The sequence below is a fragment of the Columba livia genome, chromosome 22, assembly GCF_036013475.1.
Source record: "Columba livia isolate bColLiv1 breed racing homer chromosome 22, bColLiv1.pat.W.v2, whole genome shotgun sequence".
Classification (NCBI taxonomy): domain Eukaryota; kingdom Metazoa; phylum Chordata; class Aves; order Columbiformes; family Columbidae; genus Columba; species Columba livia.
The window spans coordinates 4,171,180-4,190,310 of NC_088623.1; the positions used below are offsets into that span (position 1 = coordinate 4,171,180).

The following is a 19,131-nucleotide window of genomic DNA, read 5'->3' on the forward strand; positions in this document are numbered from 1 at the left end:
CAGAGCCAGCTTTGAAAATTTAAAAGGAGATTTGCCAGGTGTCCGTTCTGCTTTTTCATTTTGAAAAAGGGTATCGCGACTCAGCCAAAGAAGAGAAGGTGCTTGGATGCTTCTCCAGCACAACCCCCACGTGGTCACTCGCTGGTGGGGGTGCTGACTTTGTCCCTTTTCTGTCCCCAGACGCCGGCGGTGAGCTTTCTGAACCCCAGCCGCGGCCCCGAGTCGGGAGGGACCATGGTGACCATCTCCGGGCACTACCTGGGAGCCGGCAGCCGCGTCTCGGTGCTCCTGGGAAACCAAACCTGCGAATTCTACGGGTAAGGGGCTCCTGGTTATTGGGGCCACATCACCGTGTATCTGCTGTAGTGGAACACAGAGCCACAGCAAAAATTCGTCTGGGAATGAAGATGCTGAAGGGAGTGGAGCATGTGAGTGTGAGGAAAGGCTGAGGGAGCTGGGGCTCTGGAGCTGGACAAAAGGAGCCTGAGGGCTGACTCATTCATGGGGATCAATATGGAAAGGGGGAGTGTCAGGAGGATGGAGCCAGGCTCTTCTCGGTGACAACCAATGGTAAGACAAGGGGTAATGAGTTCAAACTAGAACACAAGAGGTTCCACTTAAATTTGAGAAGAAACTTGTTCCTGGTGAGGGTGGCAGAGCCTGGCCCAGGCTGCCCAGGGGGGTTGTGGAGTCTCCTTCTGTGCAGACATTCCAACCCGCCTGGACACCTTCCTGTGTAACCTCATCTGGGTGTTCCTGCTCCATGGGGGGATTGCACTGGATGAGCTTTCCAGGTCCTTCCAACCCCTCACATTCTGTGACCCCCTGTGGGCTCCCATTCCCTCTTTTACTACATGAAACCATTTTGTCTCTCACTGTGACTGAGCCTTGCTTGGTAAGGGAGGGATTGCATGTGTATTAGTGCTGTTCATTATTTCATTTTAACGCCTTTACAATGTTAACTGGTCCAAAAATCTCAAGCAAACATCACTGCCGTTGTAAAATATTTATAGTAGTCATCAACCTGGTCGGTCTGAAGAAAATGTAACGTTCATAAGAAACATCTAGCTTTTCACAGATCAATGGCTTGCGTTAATTTTATTTCAGCCGCTGCTGCAGGTACCTCGACCTCCTAGAAATGGCCTGAGCGAGGGGTGAGCTCCTGTGTGGCGGAGCAAAGCGAGCGTCGCACGCACCTTCTGCTGAGAAACCTGCACAGCCATCAGTCTCCTCTGGGATTTCGATGGCAAATTTGCTTTTCACCCAGCAGTGTAAACACGGAGTTGACATTTGCAGGGTTTAATGGGTTTTCTTGGGGCTTAGTTAAAAAAAGATACATGCAGGATACATCTGTGTGCGTCACGTACACATGCGTGCCCTGCACCAGCTGTATGTGGGTGTCCTGCAGCAGCTGGCAGTATGTACAGGGTGTTTTCAGATATTCAAATTTATATGTATATTCTGCTGTAAAATTGGGTCTGTCTTTTTGAAACACCCTGTATTTCATAGCGTGGGCACAGCCAAAGCAAAATGGTGCGATGCGCAAAGAGATTCTGCTTGTCAAATCCTCGCTCAGGCTTCCCAGGAGGGACTGAGGAAGTTTCTGGGAAAGGAAAGTCCCTCGGAGGTGAATTTCTCATCTGGAAACCTGAGAGGTTCTCTGCTATGGGAGCTGTGGGCATGCAGCATGTTGGGATATTAGCAGTGCTTGTTCTAGATGCGTCCTAGACCGGTGCTTCAGGAGGTCTGGACATGCTGAGGTTTCAAGTGCAGATGAACTCTGGGAGTGCTAAGCACTCTGAGTGTTCCATCACCGTTTTTTCCTGTATCAGAAGCAAAGATGCCAGATTGCATCCTCAATAATGGTGTTACCACCAGCAGAAGCAGCCTGCGAGCTGGCTCAGGAGCAGAATCAGCCCTGAAACAGAATCCCTTAAATATAGGGTTATAATCAGGGAACCTGCAGATACTGCCCTGCAAAACCTGGAAGAGTTTGGCATTCTCTGTGTGTTCTAATTGCAGGAGGCAAGCAGAAACTTCAACAAAGCAAGTGGCAGCGTATGAACGGCACCATCCCTCACGTGCAGTCACGCTGTGCGCTTTGTTTTGCTTGGACTGTTCTGAGGCAATGAACTTCAATTGTACTCGAGGGTGTGGGGGAACCTGATTAGATGAAGCAGTTTCTAACAAGATTCCCTCTAATTACAGCTTCCCCCATTCTCCCCCTCTCTGATCGGAGGAGTGGGTAGATTCACCATGACGACGTAATAATAGTGCGGAAAGCTAATTAGCTGATCAGAGGGAGCCGGAGAGCGGCTCTGCCAGCAGCCGTGCGTCACTTGGCATCTCATGCCAGAGCTAAGCAGGCAGAGCAGGCAGCAGGCAGAGCAGGCAGAGCAGGCAGCAGGCAGGGCAGGCAGCAGGCAGGGCAGGCAGCAGGCAGGGCAGGCAGCTCTTCAGCTGCACGGGAACATTCTTGAGAATCAGCAAAGAGCCGTGGGGAAACACGCTCCTCGCACAAGAATGCTTTCGCGGATAAATTACACCTAGGTGGAGAATGAGAGTAAGATGAGGGAGGGAGGAGCAGGATGGGAAAGGGCAGACGTGTAGTTGCATCAATAGAAACAGTTGAGTCCAGTTTGCTTCAGATGTTTTAGGTGGTTCTGTTCCTTCGGTTATGCTGGATGGCAGCTGGAAACATTGTGGTACCCAGTGTTCAATACCCCCCCGTGCCCGTACTCCTTTGGGAGGGCAGGGAGTGTGTAAGGGCTCAGAAGAAGGAGCCTGCAGCATCCCTGTGCCCAGGCACAGACACTAGAGTGTTCCTGGAAGCAGAATAGGGCCAAGGCTGCACTTGAGCCTCTGATGTTCAGCCACCTCCACAAGTCGCGCAGCCTCCAAGGAGGGTGAGGATGCTGAAGGCTGGACGTGCAGCAGTACCAGTTTCTGATTTAAGCACCAACCTGTCAGTGAGGAGCTGAAGGACCTGCCTGTCCTCTCTCCTGTGAGAAGCCAAAGCTGAATTTTAGGAGGGCCTTGTTGCACAAGGGGTGATGGTTTTAAACTAAAGTAGGGAGATTCAGGCTGGACATGAGAAGGAAATTGCTGTCCCTGAGGGTGGTGAGAGCCTGGGCCAGGTTGGCCAGAGAGGTGGTGGATGAACCATCCCTGGAGACATCCCAGGCCAGGCTGGACGGGGCTCTGAGCAACCTGAGCTGGTGAAGATGTCCCTGCTCATGGCAGGGGGGGCACTGGGGGAGCCGGGAAGGTCCCTCCAACACAAACTGTTCTGTGATTCTAAATGAGCCTGGGAAACAGCAAAGCCTTGTCAGTGAGGTGGGGACAGGTTTGGGCAGGTGGGACCACGCGCAGGTGGCCGTGCAGGGACACTGGCCTTCCAGGGATGTCACTCCAGCGCTTTTTGTAGGAGCATCACCCAGACCCTCCCTCACAGCTCTGTCCCGGCAGTGGCTCCGCTCGGATCCCATTCCCTTTCTCCATCCATCCACCCACCAGCGCCTTTGTGCTTTGCCAGCACCTCGCTCCGCTGCCGCCTCGACCTGCTCCGGTGGGAGCAGATGGTCTGTTGTGTCCAGCCAGGCAGCGCCGAGGCCGAGGTCACCCCTGCTCTGACGGGGACACAAAGCTGGGAGGCAGCGGTGACGGTGGCATCGCCATTCCCAGGCGGGGGCTGCGCCGGCTCCTTTATGCTGCTCACAAGGGCCTGTGTGTGCCGTGGGGTGGGGAGGGGAAGAATTTGGCTTTTGAGTGAGCTTCTGCATCGCGTTTAAAAAGCAGCCATCTGTTTTCACACACCCAGCAGAAGGCGGCGGGTTCACAGAGGGGTGCGGGCGGCTGCGGTTTGGCACAAAGAGTGATTGCAGGGAGCCCGCGCCTCTCGTGGTGGGCAGAGTCCCCTCCGGTGACACCAGTGACACCCTCCTGCCCATCTCAGGGGCTCATCCCTTTCGCAGGTGTCGGAGTCTGGGGCTTACTAATGGCTCAGCCTTTTTGTGAGCTACCCCAGGGCAGAGGGTCATTTTTCTTCCCTTATTTCATGACCGCCCATTAACGCTTCCCCGGCTTCTCTCCTGCCCAGGCGATCCATGAACGAGATCGTCTGCGTGTCGGCCCCGTCCGCCCACGGCCTGGGGGCTGTTCACGTCTCCGTCAGCGTCGACCGAGCTCAGCTGGAGCGGACTTTGCTGTTCGAGTACATCGAGGACCCGAAGGTGCAGCACATCGAACCCGAGTGGAGCATCGCCAGGTAACGCAAGGCTCCGGCAGCCGGAGAGGTAACCTGGTCTGGGTCTTCTCTCTCAGCATATGCTCAGTGAGGGCAGAAGAGGGTCTATTTGGAAATGCACATCACACTCAGCATCTTGGATTTGTCAGTGTTGGGCATCTGCGGTGTTTGCATTTACCAAAAATCAGGTCCAGTGTTACTGTAGTTGTAATTACCGAGGCAATTACAGCAGTAGCAGTCTGCACCGAGATTCTGGGAGCACGAATAAAGCCCCAAGATCACTTCCATCTGCTGAAGGAGTGCACAATTGCTCATTAAAGGCTCCTTCTTGTAGTCCTGGAATAAAACAAAACCAGCAACCACCAAGAAAAGAAAAAGCTGATGCTAATCAAAATGTACTGTTTGTCCCAGATACACTGCTAGGAATGGGGCAGCCGGCACTGTCACATCACGGTGACGTCCTTGCTGCTAAAAACCCTAGGCCACACTCGTCCCCTGGTGTTACTTTAATGGTTGTGCTCACAAGGGCGGTAACACAGCTATTCATTTCAAATTCCAATTACTTTTTAAAATTGCGCATGAAAGAGGTAAGTGTCTCGCAGCAGGCTGCGCGAGATGTTTGCTTGGAATCCAAACTCAAGATCGCGTCTGGTTTGGGGTGAGATGGGTGTGATGGGAACAGCCGGGCTCTGCTGCAGAGGTGCTGGGGTTAATCGGGGCTGTGCTGCTCCAATTAACACATGAAAGAAGAAGCCAAGAGTGAAAGACTTTACTCAGGGGCACTGGCTGTAGGAGAACAGGGGTTCTCCAGCCCGGGGGGTTGTGTCCTCCTTGGGCCCAATGGCACCGGGTGCTCTTCATCCCTCCCCTGCTCTATGTGACAATTTGCTGCATCTGCAGTCCAGATGCAACTGCACGTCAGTTCCTTCACTGCACATACCATTTCTCATGTTCCTTAAAAACATCACTGTGTAAATCATTAAACACTGTGACTAATTTATTGTCTTACGTATTTAGTCTCAGCTCAGTTGATTTCTTTGGTCTCGTTTCTCATCCTGCTGCCTTGCAATGCTGGTAGGTGGGAGAGGGTCCAGCTGGGACTAAAGAATCGAGTGAACTTGAGACACCGTCCCCAGGGAGTGGGTATTAATCTACGCTGTCTCCTGCTGCCTGAAGTGTCTGCAGAAAACATGTTTCTGAGATGAACAAGCATCCTTAGCGTCAAGCCCAGCCTCTCTGCACAGCCCCAGCCCCTCCATTAATCAAGTGTCTCCCCGTTCTCCGCAGCGGCCACACGCCTCTGACTGTCACCGGCTCCAACCTGGACGTGATCCAGGAGCCGAGGATCCGCGTCAAGTACAACGGGAAGGAGTTTGTCAATGTAAGTGGATGCTGGCAGCTGCTTGGGAGCATCCCACCAGCTGCCCACGTACCGTTACTGGTCCCAGTGCCCTCTGCGTGGTGGGACGTGCTGTGGCATTAGCTGCTCTGGGGGATTTCTCTTGACTTACCCCAACTGGGGAGCCTGCAGAAAGGGATTCTGCCATGCAGAAATGGGGAATTTCTTCCTCAGCAGCACCATAACTGTCAAGGAGTTTGTAAAGCTAGAAATTGAGAGTTCCATAGAACCATTTGGGTTGAAGGGACCATTAAAGCTCCCCCAGTGACCCCCCTGCCATGAGCAGGGACATCTTCACCAGCTCAGGTTGCTCAGAGCCCCGTCCAGCCTGGCCTGGGGTGTCTCCAGGGATGGTTCATCTACCACCTCTCTGGCCAACCTGGGCCAGGCTCTCACCACCCTCAGGGGCAACAATTTCTTCCTCATGTCCGACCTGAATCTCCCTCCTTTAGTTTAAACCTTTAGTTTAGACCTTCATGTCATCTCCATCGCTTCAAGCTCTGTCTTGGGTCAGATAAACTTGTTTCACTCCTGAAATTCCCCCTTTTGTTGGAGCCCCTGAGCCTGAGATCTCTCCTCTCCCCAGCATCCTTCCCTTCCCTGTTCCTCAGCTCTGTGGGCACATTGCAATGGCAAGTCCAAGTGTAGCTGTCCCCATCGTCCCCAGCCACTCCACGCTTCCCATTTTAGTCCTGCTCTTTCTGTAAAAGCCCAGAGCTCAGCACTGAGACCTGCCAGTGATGAGGCTGCTACGCTTAACTAGTCTCCCCAGCCGCCTCTCTATAAATAAACCTCAAACCTCCTATTGCCGCATCTCTGGGCCTGGGAAGCCCGTACCAGCCCAGGGAGGGAAGGAGAGAGGGAAAACGCCTCCGAAAAAGAAGCTTTTGGGCCATTTTTGCAGCTTGGTCACTGCAGTAAGGCCGAGTGCTGCTTCCGTGGGCAAAGGATGCTGCGCATGGGGCTCTGGGTATTTTGTTGAAGCCGTGTGTTGTTTTGATGCCTCCTTCCCATTGCCCCTCCTATCACCCTGATGTTCCTGAAGCAAGGAGTTGGTAGCAGAGTTTGGGGTTGATCAGGAATGCCACCTCCTTCCCCTGTCAGTATATTTTCAGTCCGAAAGTGAGAAACTGAAATGAATCCTCAGCTAAATGGAAACCAAGTAGTGTTCTTGTGTGCTGCAAGTAAGAATTGTACCTCCAGGACCTGCAGAAATTATTTCAGCCAAGTAAAACTGAAAAATATTGTTCCTATGCAGTGATCTTTCTGACTGAATCTGTATTATCTTGGAAAGGGCAAATCACTTAGCACTCTTTTCCTATTCCCTTTCTACCTTCCCCTCTGAAGACCTTTTCTGTCTGAGCTCTTTTTAAAGACATCTGATTTTGTTGTTAGCAGTTGCAGTTATAGCACTACAAAAATAATTCTGGAGACACCAAACTGAGTGAAATTAAATCTTCCCCTTATGGAAGGAGGCCAAACGGTTGGGCTCTCGCTGCTTTATAAGGCAAGAGTCTCATAAATGAGCCGGTTCTCTGTTTGCAGGGCTGGGGGAGCTGCGGGTGTCCCCAGCCCGGGGGGACTTGACCTTCATGTCCCTTCCAGGCCACGAGTGTCAGATGATGGTTCTTCTCCCTTGCTGGCATTCAGGAATCAGCTCTAATCACTGGTTTGTAGCAGGGACCAGGTATTCACTATGGGTTTGTTACAAAGCCAGCATTGCCAAAGAGGATGTGACTGGAAAGAACCTCTGTCTCCTTTAAAACATTGCTCATTTCGAACTTATTCTCTGCCTCTGCACCAGTGTGCAAAAGGAAGTTCCCCCCAACTATGGCTGTAACACATCAAACTATGGCTTAAATATTTCCAATCTAAACTTGAGTCTACTGGACGTTTTCAAGGGACCAGAACATCGTTGTCCAGGTCAGGGTAAGTGTTTTTTCTGTTGTTTCTCAAAGCATCTCCTTCCCGCAGGTCTGCAAGGTGGTGAACGCCACGGCGCTGGCCTGCCTGGCCCCCCCACTCACCCCCGAGTACCGGCCCGGCCTGGACGCCGTGGAGCGGCCGGATGAGTTTGGGTTTATCTTTAACAACGTGCAGTCCCTGCTCGTCTACAACGACACCAAGTTCATCTACTACCCCAACCCCACCTTTGAACTCCTGAGCCCAACAGGGGTGCTGGAGCAGAAGCCGGGGTCACCCATCATCCTGAAGGTAAGGAGACCCTCACCCCACGGAAAGAGGCAAAAGAAACCTTAAAGAGAGTAGTTTTATATTCTCTTTAGACAATGGGGTACGCTGGGTGGAGTCCCATCATTTGCACGAGCTGGCGATGAGATGGAAACTGGAGAGATGCGCTGCATCTTTGTACAGTCTTCTGTCCCCTTGTCCCTAGGGCAGAAACCTGTGCCCACCCGCTCCGGGAGGAGCGAAGCTCAACTACACCGTCCTGATCGGAGAAACCCCCTGCGCCGTCACCGTCTCCGAGACACAGCTGCTGTGCGAGCCACCAAACCTCACCGGGCAGCACAAAGTGATGGTGAGGGACCACACGTTTCCGTCAGCATCCCTTCCCTCCCGCCTGCCCATCCTTTCTCCTCCTGCTCCCCGACTTGCTCTGATATCGAGTGCCATGTCTTGTCCAGGGATCAGTAGGGTTTTAGATCTTTATGGTTGTCTAATTGGAAGGTTAAAATATTGATGTGCATTAGCATGGAGAAGCTTCTTCCCTCCCTGAGACTCACCATCTACTATCAGAACCTTCTAGAGGGACCAAATCTTCCTGGCAGTGCCTTCAGTGCCAGGTACTTTTCTCCGGTGCTAATTGCTCTTCTGTCAGTAGGTGAGACCATTTTCAGCAGGCTCTGTTCTCCCTCCAGCAGGGATTTTACCAGTCCTTGTAGCCATACTTGGGCTGCCAAGCGGATGGAAAGGTTTTGCCTTTTCCCAAAGCAGCAGCAGCCAGGGACATCTGGACAATGTACTGGTTGGATCAACAGCCTCATCCAGGATAACAGTCGGTGTCTAACTCCGCTTTGGTTTTGGGCATTGCTGCTTCCTCTGATCCGCTCGCAGACCAAGCACACAGCTGCCGAAGGGCTTAAAGTAGAGCCCAAATGCGATCGTAACTGTGATTTATTTCCCTTTAAGTTCAGCATCCAAAACATATTCAGATTATCACAGTGTGATTCACAGAAGCACAACCCAGCTGAGAGCTGCTCGCATCTGTGGCCAGGGCACATCCAAGAAAAGCCCGTCCCAGCATTAACCTCCAGCGTGGTTATTCTGTGGCTCTCACCTGGGGCTTTCTCTTCCCTCCTCTGTTCTCTCCTTCCAGTCGCTCTGGTTTCTTGTCAGGGAAATAATCACTGGGTTGCTAATGTCCGCAGTTTACAAAAGGGAGTTGAAAGCTTATAAAATGAAAGTCAAATGGAGCCATCAGATAATAAGAACAAAGCTCAGATAGTGAAGGGCTGGCACATTTATCATGACTTGAAGCCTGGCTGTGTTCGCATAGGCTGCACCCTCTGTGCTTGAAGGCGATCAGGGCTGCTATAGCCTTGACTGAAACAAGTTCAGTGTATCCGTAGGGGTCTGTACAGCCCGTGCTGTGTGTGTCCTGGCTGGGAAGGACAGACGAGTCTTTGGGACAGGCTGACACCCCCACCCAAAGCTGCTGGTTATCTGCGTTGTGCTTTGCAGGTGCGTGTTGGTGGTATCATCTTCTCCCCCGGCTCAGTGAGCATCATCTCGGACAGCCTCCTCACCCTGCCCGCCATCGTCAGCATCGCCGCCGGAGGCAGCCTGCTCCTCATCATCGTCATCATCGTCCTCATCGCCTACAAGCGCAAATCCCGAGAGAACGACCTGACTCTCAAGAGGCTGCAGATGCAGATGGACAATCTCGAGTCCCGGGTGGCCCTGGAGTGCAAAGAGGGTCAGTACTGCCCAGGACTGGGCACTCTCTGGGTGCTGCCGCCCCGTGCTCTCCTCCCCAGCTTTTCCCCACCGCAGTCACCCCATTTCTGCAGCAAGGAGCGGGGTGCGTGTCCCCGCGAGGTCTGCACGGAGGGAGGGCAGCGAGCGTGTCAGCAGCAGCTCCGCTGCCTGACGCGCAGAGAATGGGATTAGAGCTTGATCCTGCTTAAGCGACATCCCTGGATTGCATCGCCAGAGCCCGGGGGTGCCTGGCACAATATGCCCCCTTGTCTAACGGCCTTTAAATAGAGGGCTCTTAAAAAAGGCACAGAGGGAGCAAAAGAGGTTCAGACCCCCGAGAAACAGCATCTATCTCAAAGGGAAGGCAGGAGGGAAGCTGGTCCAGTCCCTCCTCTGCACTATTAAGATGTGAGCCTAGAGCAGTAAGAGGAGGTCTGGGGGATAGGCAGGAGCTCTTCAAGCATTTTTGCTGCTGGGAAATCCTGTGCGTTATTTGGAGTAGCCAGACCTGCCACTTGCAGGCTTTAACACAGAGAAGTCTTGTCCTTTGCAAGCCTGGGCTGTAGGAGGTGGGCAGATATTGCTGTAGTTGGTGGGTTGAGACAGAAAAACATTCCGGGGAGGGCTGCTGCTATTGTTTCATACGTCCTTCTAGCTGGAAGGGAGCTTAGTGAATCAAAGGAAAATAAATAGAAAGCAGCAAATTTCATACTGTGATTTCTGTGTATAGAGATAGTTGCATTGGATTTGTACAGCTGATTTTAAAAGGATAGCCTTGAAAGCATAGGACAAAAATGAGATGTATACAGGAGAGACCACATCCTCGGCATGGGCACAGCCTAGCTGGGGTACAGAGACCTTACTGAGCCAGCATTTCGTACTTTGGAGAATGAACACAAGGACACATACAGCTGTATGACACGCTGATGTTATGTTATGAGAAGAAGAATAAATTCCTCCCTGACCCCTGCAGCAAGCAGTTTCTGCTTGGGTTTGATCTGCATCAGATTTGATTATTTTGGCAACTGTTGATAGAGGAGGAGGAGGAGAAGAAAGGAAAATACGGGAGGCACTGAGTATTGAAAATAGACCCTCATTTCTATCTGCAGCCTTTAAAGGTGTTGTTAGGTGTATGTACACAAGTGTGAACCGCATACAAATTCATACGCATCTTTTGTTCTCAGCATCTGCTCTGTGCAGCGTGTGCTCTCTCGCTCTCGGCTGCTGAGACAGCCTCTGAGGGTGAGGGTCTGTCTGAGCTACATGGCAAGGTCTTCTCCAAATTGATTTCCAGAGCTGGCCCATTTCTGGTTGCTGCTGTGCCCCTGACGCAGCCAATCCCCCCCAAAACCTCTGCCCCGCAGCTCACGATGTTTCTCTGTTTCCTTCTCTTTTCCCCAAAATAGCTTTTGCAGAGCTGCAGACAGACATCAATGAATTAACCAGCGACCTGGATCGCTCTGGGATTCCGTACCTCGACTATCGGACCTATGCCATGAGGGTCCTTTTCCCCGGCATCGAGGACCATCCTGTCCTGCGGGAGCTGGAGGTGAGGAACAGGCTGTGTATGCTCCAGCCCTGCAGAACGTCCCTCAGGGAAGCCAGCATGAAACCTGAAGCACCTTTATACCTTCCACACCAAATCTTATTATATTAGAGGCACCCGGGTTAGCAGGATGAACCCTGAGTTCATCTTAATGAAGAACCTGGTGTTTCAACTCCATCAGCAATGACTTGCTTCCTTTCAGTTTCCTCTCCCCAGTGTTGCTTTAGTTTTATTTTACGGGGGTTTATATTGCTGTAGGCCAGCCGCAAAGCATGCCAGATAAGTTATTGGTGTCCTTTTAAAGTCCTGAATCACCTGAGGGTGCAGGGGAAGGCTGGGAGCATCCTGCCCGGAGCATCCTGCATCCTCTCACTGCTGCTGTTCGTGGCATGTCCACAGGAGGGCAAGCGCCCTCCCGCCTGCCCGCCAGCGAGCGCTGGCATCTCCTGCCTTTTATATGTAACGATAGAAATATGAGATTTTTACTGAGGATGAAGAAAAATAGGTAATATGAAAGGGTCCGTCAGATCACGTTGCAGATGGGCCATAATCACCTGTGAGAGCGCCGAAAATAAAAACGATGCTGCCTCAAGAAACGTTATCAGCCACGGAGCATGGGGCTGCCCGGAGGTACCGGGCTCGGCGTTCCCTCTCAGAGCCTGGAATTGCTCCAGTAAATCCTCAAAGTCCAGTCGCCTTCACACAGGGAGTGGCCCAAATCATCAGCCAGAGATGTTAGAGGAAGAAATCTTGGTTGCTTGTCCTCCATACGGTTGCGTTGCTCTTCCAGGCAAGCACTGCATAGCATTAATGCATCAAATCACATTCCTTTCCAGCACCGAGCAGCTGCTGTAGTGTTGGTAAAACTCAAGCAGGTTTTGAACCGGCCTCTCCCAGCCCATTCTCCTCCCTTGGCTTTTCCAGTCCCAAGCATTATGTTTGCTGTTTAAATTGCCAAATAAGCTGATGCTCTAGCAAACAAATATGAATGCTTTTTATTTGTTTTCCTCATGAAAAACAGAATTGCAGAAGTGATAAATGTGTTGCCAATTACACAGTTGCTTAATTATGTAACGTTAGTAAAACCAATACATAAGTCTCCAAGATGTTTGGTAAAGAGTTGCTTAATGTAGTTCATCATTTTCACTTGTAATGAATTACTTGAATCTGCAACTGGCTGAAAGCCTCAATTAATTTTTTACACTTGTCCCATAATAAAGCAATAGTCTAAATTGGTATTTAATTTACTTACAAGAGTGTCACTTTTTGTGCAGAACAAGCAAAATTGTATGTCATTTATAGGGCCGTTAGCCTCCAAGCAGCAGCTTTATGGCATGCAGAGAGTGCAGCTTGGAGCAATGATTAAGGTGAGCCATGCTGGGGGAGGATAGAAGGGGTGATGTTTGTTCAGGACTGACTAGAGACTGTGTTTGGGGATGCTGGCACCCTGAGAGATGGGGTGCTGGCTTGTGCACCCAGGTTTAATCCCCCATAGTGATGGTAGTGCTGGTATAGGGCTGCTCTCCAGACCCTCATCCTCCCATGCCATGGCTGATGGGCCTGTCCTCCTCCACCGCAGGTCCAAGGGAACGGGCAGCAGAGCGTGGAGAAGGCCTTGAAGCTCTTTGCCCAGCTGATCAACAACAAAGTCTTCCTGCTGACCTTCATCCGGACACTGGAGCTGCAGCGCAGCTTCTCCATGCGTGACCGCGGCAACGTGGCCTCGCTCATCATGACGGGGCTGCAGGGCAAGCTGGAGTACGCCACCGACGTGCTGAAGCAGCTGCTCTCCGACCTCATCGAAAAGAACCTGGAGAATAAGAACCACCCCAAACTGCTCCTGCGCAGGTATCGCGGCGGGGAAGGGGGACTTCAGGCTCTTAAGGGCAAGACATGATTTCTGACATGTCTATATGGTACTTTGGGTCATAGAGTCGTTGAATAGTTTGGGTTGGAGGGACCTTCACAGCTCATCCAATGCCACCCCTGCCATGAGCAGGGACATCTTCACCAGCTCAGGTTGCTCAGAGCCCCGTCCAGCCTGGCCTGGGATGTCTCCAGGGATGGTTCATCCACCTCTCTGGCCAACCTGGGCCAGGCTCTCGCCACCCTCAGGGCCAACAGCTTCTTCCTCGTGTCCCTGTCTCCCTGTATTATTGTGATGAGTAGAGCATTGAAGACCTAGTGAGGAAAAGTACCGCTCAGATGGGCAACGTCATGAATTGTCCCTGGAGCCACATGCAGGCCAGACCAGCAGCTCCAAGTCAAAGGCTCCCCCTGTTCTCCATGTCATGTGCCACCTCTGTCTGTGTCCCTTTGGGTCCTGTTCCTGGCCAGTGGCAGGAACGTGGCTGCACCTGCAGCTCTGCTGGCATCTCGCTGGAGCGGGTGGATGAAGGCGAGGGGAGGATTTCACAGCTTTAGGAAAAACTCAGGGATTCCTCCAGCCATAATGAATATACTTGACAGGAAATTGCTTTAAATCTGGCTGTGTTTGCGGAGGCAATAACTCATCTCGGAAAAGGAAGCCGTCTTAATTTCCCTTGTGGTTTGACGAGTCGCTGGGAAGGCGTCTTCTGCCTCAGCCATCAATAATGACTTTTCGCGGTGCTCCAAAAAATACACGGCCGGCAATGTGAGCTGTGCCCGCTCCTCCCGCAGCACCCAGCAAAGAGACGGGGCCGTAGGCAACACTGGGATTTACCCATTTCACGGGAAGCCTGACCCTGGACATGTCCAGGAATGGACATCTACCACCTCCCTGTGCAACCTGTACCAGTGATTTACCACCCTCAGCAGGAAAAATCTGTTCCTTATATCTGGTCTGAATGTCCCCTCTTTAAGTTTAGAAGTATTGCCCCTTGTTCTATCACTACGGGCCCGGGGGCTCTTGGATTGGCTTGGTGCACGAAACAGCCCAGTTGGAATGTCTTGCTTCATAAGGAGCGATCAGCCATAAAGTGGGATATGTTTGGGGTTTTTTATTACGTTTTGAGCTCTGTGGTGGCAGCAGTTGGTAATTGGCACTCAGTTCTTTCTCTCTTTCTTCCACGAGTACCCCTCCCGGGAGGCAGCAGAAAAGTTGACGTGAAATCAAATAGCTGCTCTGGTTCCTGGCACAGAGAGCATCACACAGCAGTTTGGAGGCCTAGTTATAGCAGGGAAAATTAATAAAATACATATTTATTTTGGGGGTTCTCTCAGCTCTTTTGGTTTAGTTTTGTTTTATTCCCAATGACTCAGAAAGGCGGAGGAGCAGCCAAGGAGCTGCTCGCTGGCGTCAGACTCCTTTGGAAAGTCTGGATTCTGCTTTGCCCTTGTTATGCGGTCAATATGAGAAGGGTTTTCTCCAAGTCTGGGGATTCTCCCCTGCCGTGTTAATCTTCACGAGCTTATTTTTCTCATTCTTAGAGGCAGATCTATAGCAGTGTTTCAGATACCAGCTCAGCCTCCCCGCATAGGGAGGTCAGGCCCCGTGCTGGCAGGCTGGGCTTAAGGGCTGGCTTTACTGAGCCCGTTTCAAAGGCAGAGGCGGCCGGGTAAAGTATATACAGCAGAATTGTTCATGAGGAACCTGTGGTGCTCCAGCAGCAAGGAGGGTTCTGAGCAGCCCCTCTCCTCAGCCAGTGATGATTAACTGAATTCTTGGCCATCCCCTGGACTGATGCGCTGCAGATATCTCACGGCCTCAGTCTGCGTTGAATTGAAAGCGACATTCGGTGCTTGAAAGTAAGGAGAAATGATCCAAAGTGTTTCTTTTTGCTGCTCCGTTCAGCCGATCCTGTATTTCTGATTAAGAAATAAAAGGGAACAGCTAAGCATGGGACTATCTGATATCCTTCTCCCACACAACAAGCCCCAGTTTCTGTCACTCATATTTCAGTTCTTGTTATGGTGTTGGTGTCAGGCCACGAGCAGCCAGCAGTGACAGAACACAGCATTACTTCACTGGTAGGGCTATCAGGAAACTTGCCAATTCTTAATTTAATATCCTATTAACAAAGTAGTTTATTAAATTAATATTCAGCTTGACGTCCTGAATGTATAATTTTCTGGGTTTTTTTCACTTATTCTTTAGTTTGTATCACTGACTCTCCATTTTCCATGGCTCACTGACACAGCACTGTAAGCGCTTCTCCTCCTTAATTGGGTGACTGAAATATTTTAAACAGGAGAACAATGCGCGTGTCAATTTGTAGGATGAATTTTTAGGCAGTTAATCAATTCAGGCTTAAATTCTTTGGGGATCTGCAGACATTTTCACAAATTCCTGGCAGATGTTGCGATCCTAAGAGATGATGGATAATGTGACCCCCCCAGGTCCGTTTGCCGCCTGGTGTCAGGTTTTGTTTGCTGAAATCTGTGCTTCCCATTTCTACTTGATGTGCTTGACTTTGGGATCAAATCCTGTTGCTTCGATTGTGTGTGTTTTTCATGAAATGCCAGAGTTTTCAAACATGCTGTAGGAATACATACATGTCCTTAATTCCAGGCAGCAAAGCGAATGGGGGAGAATGGGGAAAGGGGTCCAGGCTTGGAGCATGGTCCCCAGAGGGAAGGATAGAATCGTAGAGTTGTTTTGGTTGGGAAAGACCCTCAAGATCATGGAGTCCAACCATTCCCCACCCCTGGCACTGCCCCATGTCCTGAGAACCTCATGTCCGTCTGTCCAACCCTCCAGGGATGGTGACTCCAGCACTGCCCTGGGCAGCCTGTTCCAATGCCCCACAGCCCTTTGGGGAAGAAATTGTTCCCCAGATCCAACCTCAGCCTCCCCTGGCGCAACTTGAGGCCGTTTCCTCTGCTCCTGGCGCTTGTTCCTGGGGAGCAGAGCCCGACCCCCCTGGCTCCAAGCTCCTTTCAGGCAGTTCAGAGATCAGAAGGTCTCCCCTCATCTCTGTTCTCCAGCTGAACCCCCCAGCTCCCTCAGCCGCTCCCGTCACACTTGTGCTCCAGTCCCTTCCCCTGCTCCATTGCTGCAGGGTGTGGGATCCACGGCTCTGAGCTTGCTGAGATTTGGACCAGATCCTGGTATCGCATGTGGCACAAGGGGAAGGCTGGTAGCGTCGGGAGCCAGGATGCCCGGGGTCATGTTGGCAGCTGGCTCGACTGCAGCAGAGCAGCTCTCCCTTGCACGGCATCGCGGGCAGCCCTGCCAGCTCCCCATCCCCTGCGTGACCTGCAGGCTCGGGGCTCAGATGTGGCCTCTGAGACCCCCCTGGCACCAGCACAGCCACCCTGTCCCGGGGAAAGGGGTCGTGATGCTTTAAAGAAAGCCTCCGGGTCCTCCAGAGCCAGCATTAAAAACTGTCATTAGGAGGCATTGTATTTAAATTAGAGATAATCTCGGGCACAATGTGGGGAGAGGATGCTGGGTGGGACTGGGGAGAAAGCTGCAATTTTACTGCCATTGTCACTGTGCTGTCCCTGATTGCCAGCAACCGCTGCAAATCCCAGTGATTTACTGAGCCCAGGCTGTAATTTGCACCACGTGCAGGGAGCCGAGTGTCACCAGGCTCCCTGTCACCAGCCCCGTCAGGGTTGTGATGGGCTGTCAGCTGGGCGAGCTGCTGTCAGCTCTTTGCGATGGGGACGGCAGCGCCAGCCGCATCCCACTGCCCGTCTGCTCCGGAGCATCACGGGGGCTTTGCCAAGGTGCAGCTGAGCAGTGCCACTTGGGGACGTCTGTGGCCTCTGATATGTGGTTTGGTTTTGTGTGTGACACGCATGTCCTCCTGGCTTCCCTAGGACCGAGTCGGTGGCGGAGAAGATGCTGACTAACTGGTTTGCCTTCCTCCTCCACAAGTTCCTCAAGGTAAGGAGGGTTGGAGCCGAGACCTTGCTGCTGCTTTGCTGTGTCACCCGCTGGCCGTCTCAGGGTGAATCTGGGTCAGGCTTCAGGTTAAATGCTGCAGCAGCAAGGCAGGGCACCTGGAAATTTGCTCAGAAATCCTATACCTGAGGTTGCTGTCACAGACTCTGTGCTCAACCCTCAGATCGCCTGGTGCAATCCTCATGTAGTAGAGTTGTGTTGCACCTCTTCAGTACTTCAGAGAAATTCTCACTTACACCTCCCTCCCTGGGCTTCACTATTTTTTAACTTCATTTGTGGTTTTGGAAGCCCTGCAGAGGTTGCTTCATGGGAGTGAACACTGAGATCAAGATCTCAAATTCCCTTTTTACAACCATGCAGATTAATTAAGTAGAGAATTACCAAGCCAAAGACAACAGCATACCCACCGAGGAATGGAGCTCGTGGTTTTGGCTGCCTTCTCCAGGAGCTGCTGGGGGCTGAGCCTGGATTGCACATGTGCTAAAGCTTAAGTCAGTGCAACTGCACCTCTGCTGCAATGAATCATGTGCAAGACCCATCTGCACCCTGGCCGAGATGCTCCTTCCCCTTCGTGTTAGTTCTGCTGTCTGTCTTGTTGTGCAGGAATGTGCTGGAGAGCCACTCTTCATGCTCTACTGTGCCATCAAGCAGCAGATGGAGAAAGGTCCCATCGATGCCATCACAGGAGAAGCCCGTTACTCCCTCAGCGAGGACAAGCTGATCCGGCAGCAAATTGAGTATAAGACTCTGGTGAGTGATCGCTCTAGAAGCTGCCATTGAATTCCTTCTGTCTTCCCCACGGGGACGTGAGCTGTTCTGATCTTTAGGCCGGTGGTTAGGACACTGCCATGAAGCACAAGTGTTGCCAATAAAGCCTCATGTTGTCCGAGTCAGCCACATCCCTCATTTGCAGGTACAAATAGCCTGAGCTAAGCTTTGGAAAGGCACAATTTGAGGTGAGCATTTTATCTCCCTGTGCACTGACCACTGCCCTTCCTCTAGCAAATGAAAATGGACATCCAGGACTCCTGTCTTAATCGTTGTACAGATGTCATAAATGCAGCAGAATGGTGCAAATAGGGACGCAGCATTTTTTTATGCGAACAGGCAGTTGTGACAGATGTGGTTACAGTTCTCCTGGATGACTGTCTGAAGCCCTTTAGAGCATGGTGTGGTTCTCCTTTCTTTCCAGATCCTCAACTGCGTGAACCCAGATAATGAGAACAGCCCAGAGATCCCTGTGAAGGTGCTGAACTGTGATACCATCACTCAAGTCAAAGAGAAGATCCTTGACGCAGTGTACAAAAACGTCCCATATTCGCAAAGACCAAGAGCTGTTGACATGGACTTGGGTAGGACCTTCCCTGCCTCATAGGAAGGGGAAGATCAGAGGGATTGTTATTATCAGTGATTCTTGGTGGGTTTTGCAGGGCTTAAAAGTTGGAGCTCAGGCTGCATAACAACACAGGGGGCAGAGGGGCTGGGAGGGTCCTGCGCCTTAATTTAGCTAAAACGCTGTGGAACCCACTGCATGGGAATCGAAATGCTGTGCTTTGCTGCAAGAAAGTTATCAGTGTGACCTTCCTGTGAGATTTAGGAGCAGAATTTAGCTTTCTCTGGAAGGTGGGATTTTCTACCAGCTCATCCGTCCAGAAGTTACATTGGGTAGAGCCTGTTGGTGCCTTTTCCCTGTCTGACCGTCGTGTCCGCCTGGTTTGTGCCTCTCTCGCAGAGTGGCGGCAGGGCCGGATAGCTCGCGTGGTCCTGCAAGACGAAGACATCACCACCAAGATTGAAGGAGATTGGAAGCGTTTGAATACCTTGATGCATTATCAGGTAAGAAAGCAGCCCCAGCAGATAGCTCCCAGAAAGCCACCAGGAGGGAAGGAAACCAAAAAAAGGCAGAAATTTAATTCCCAAGGATATTGACAAGACAGATGGGGAGGTCTCATTTGTATGATAAAGCAGAAGGGTTCAATGTGCTTTGGGAAAGCAACCTTGACGTGGATCTGCAAGTAACTAGCATAGTTGAAAACTGGCTGAATTAAAACCGCTGGCCGTGCTGGTGAGATGGAGGGAGCAGCAGCGAGGGCTGAGCTGCTGCTTCTGGAGACGTGAGACGGCACAGGGGGCTTGGGTCTTTATGTGGGGTCTGAGACAGCCAGGAG

General features: G+C 51.6%; 1 protein-coding gene across 6 annotated transcripts in view; it reads left to right on the plus strand.

The window, feature by feature from the left end:
* PLXNA2 (plexin A2) overlaps positions 1–19,131 on the plus strand; it is a 452,864-nt gene that overhangs the window by 416,604 nt on the left and 17,129 nt on the right. For all 6 annotated transcript variants that reach the window (XM_065038658.1, XM_065038660.1, XM_065038659.1 and 3 more), the window contains 12 exons: positions 181–317; positions 4,100–4,267; positions 5,534–5,627; positions 7,620–7,859; positions 8,041–8,184; positions 9,348–9,582; positions 10,991–11,133; positions 12,710–12,978; positions 16,879–16,945; positions 17,567–17,713; positions 18,156–18,315; positions 18,696–18,799. In XM_065038658.1, coding sequence (XP_064894730.1) covers positions 181–317; positions 4,100–4,267; positions 5,534–5,627; positions 7,620–7,859; positions 8,041–8,184; positions 9,348–9,582; positions 10,991–11,133; positions 12,710–12,978; positions 16,879–16,945; positions 17,567–17,713; positions 18,156–18,315; positions 18,696–18,799 — 1,908 coding nt within the window. The remainder of the gene's footprint in view (positions 1–180; positions 318–4,099; positions 4,268–5,533; positions 5,628–7,619; positions 7,860–8,040; positions 8,185–9,347; positions 9,583–10,990; positions 11,134–12,709; positions 12,979–16,878; positions 16,946–17,566; positions 17,714–18,155; positions 18,316–18,695; positions 18,800–19,131) is intronic.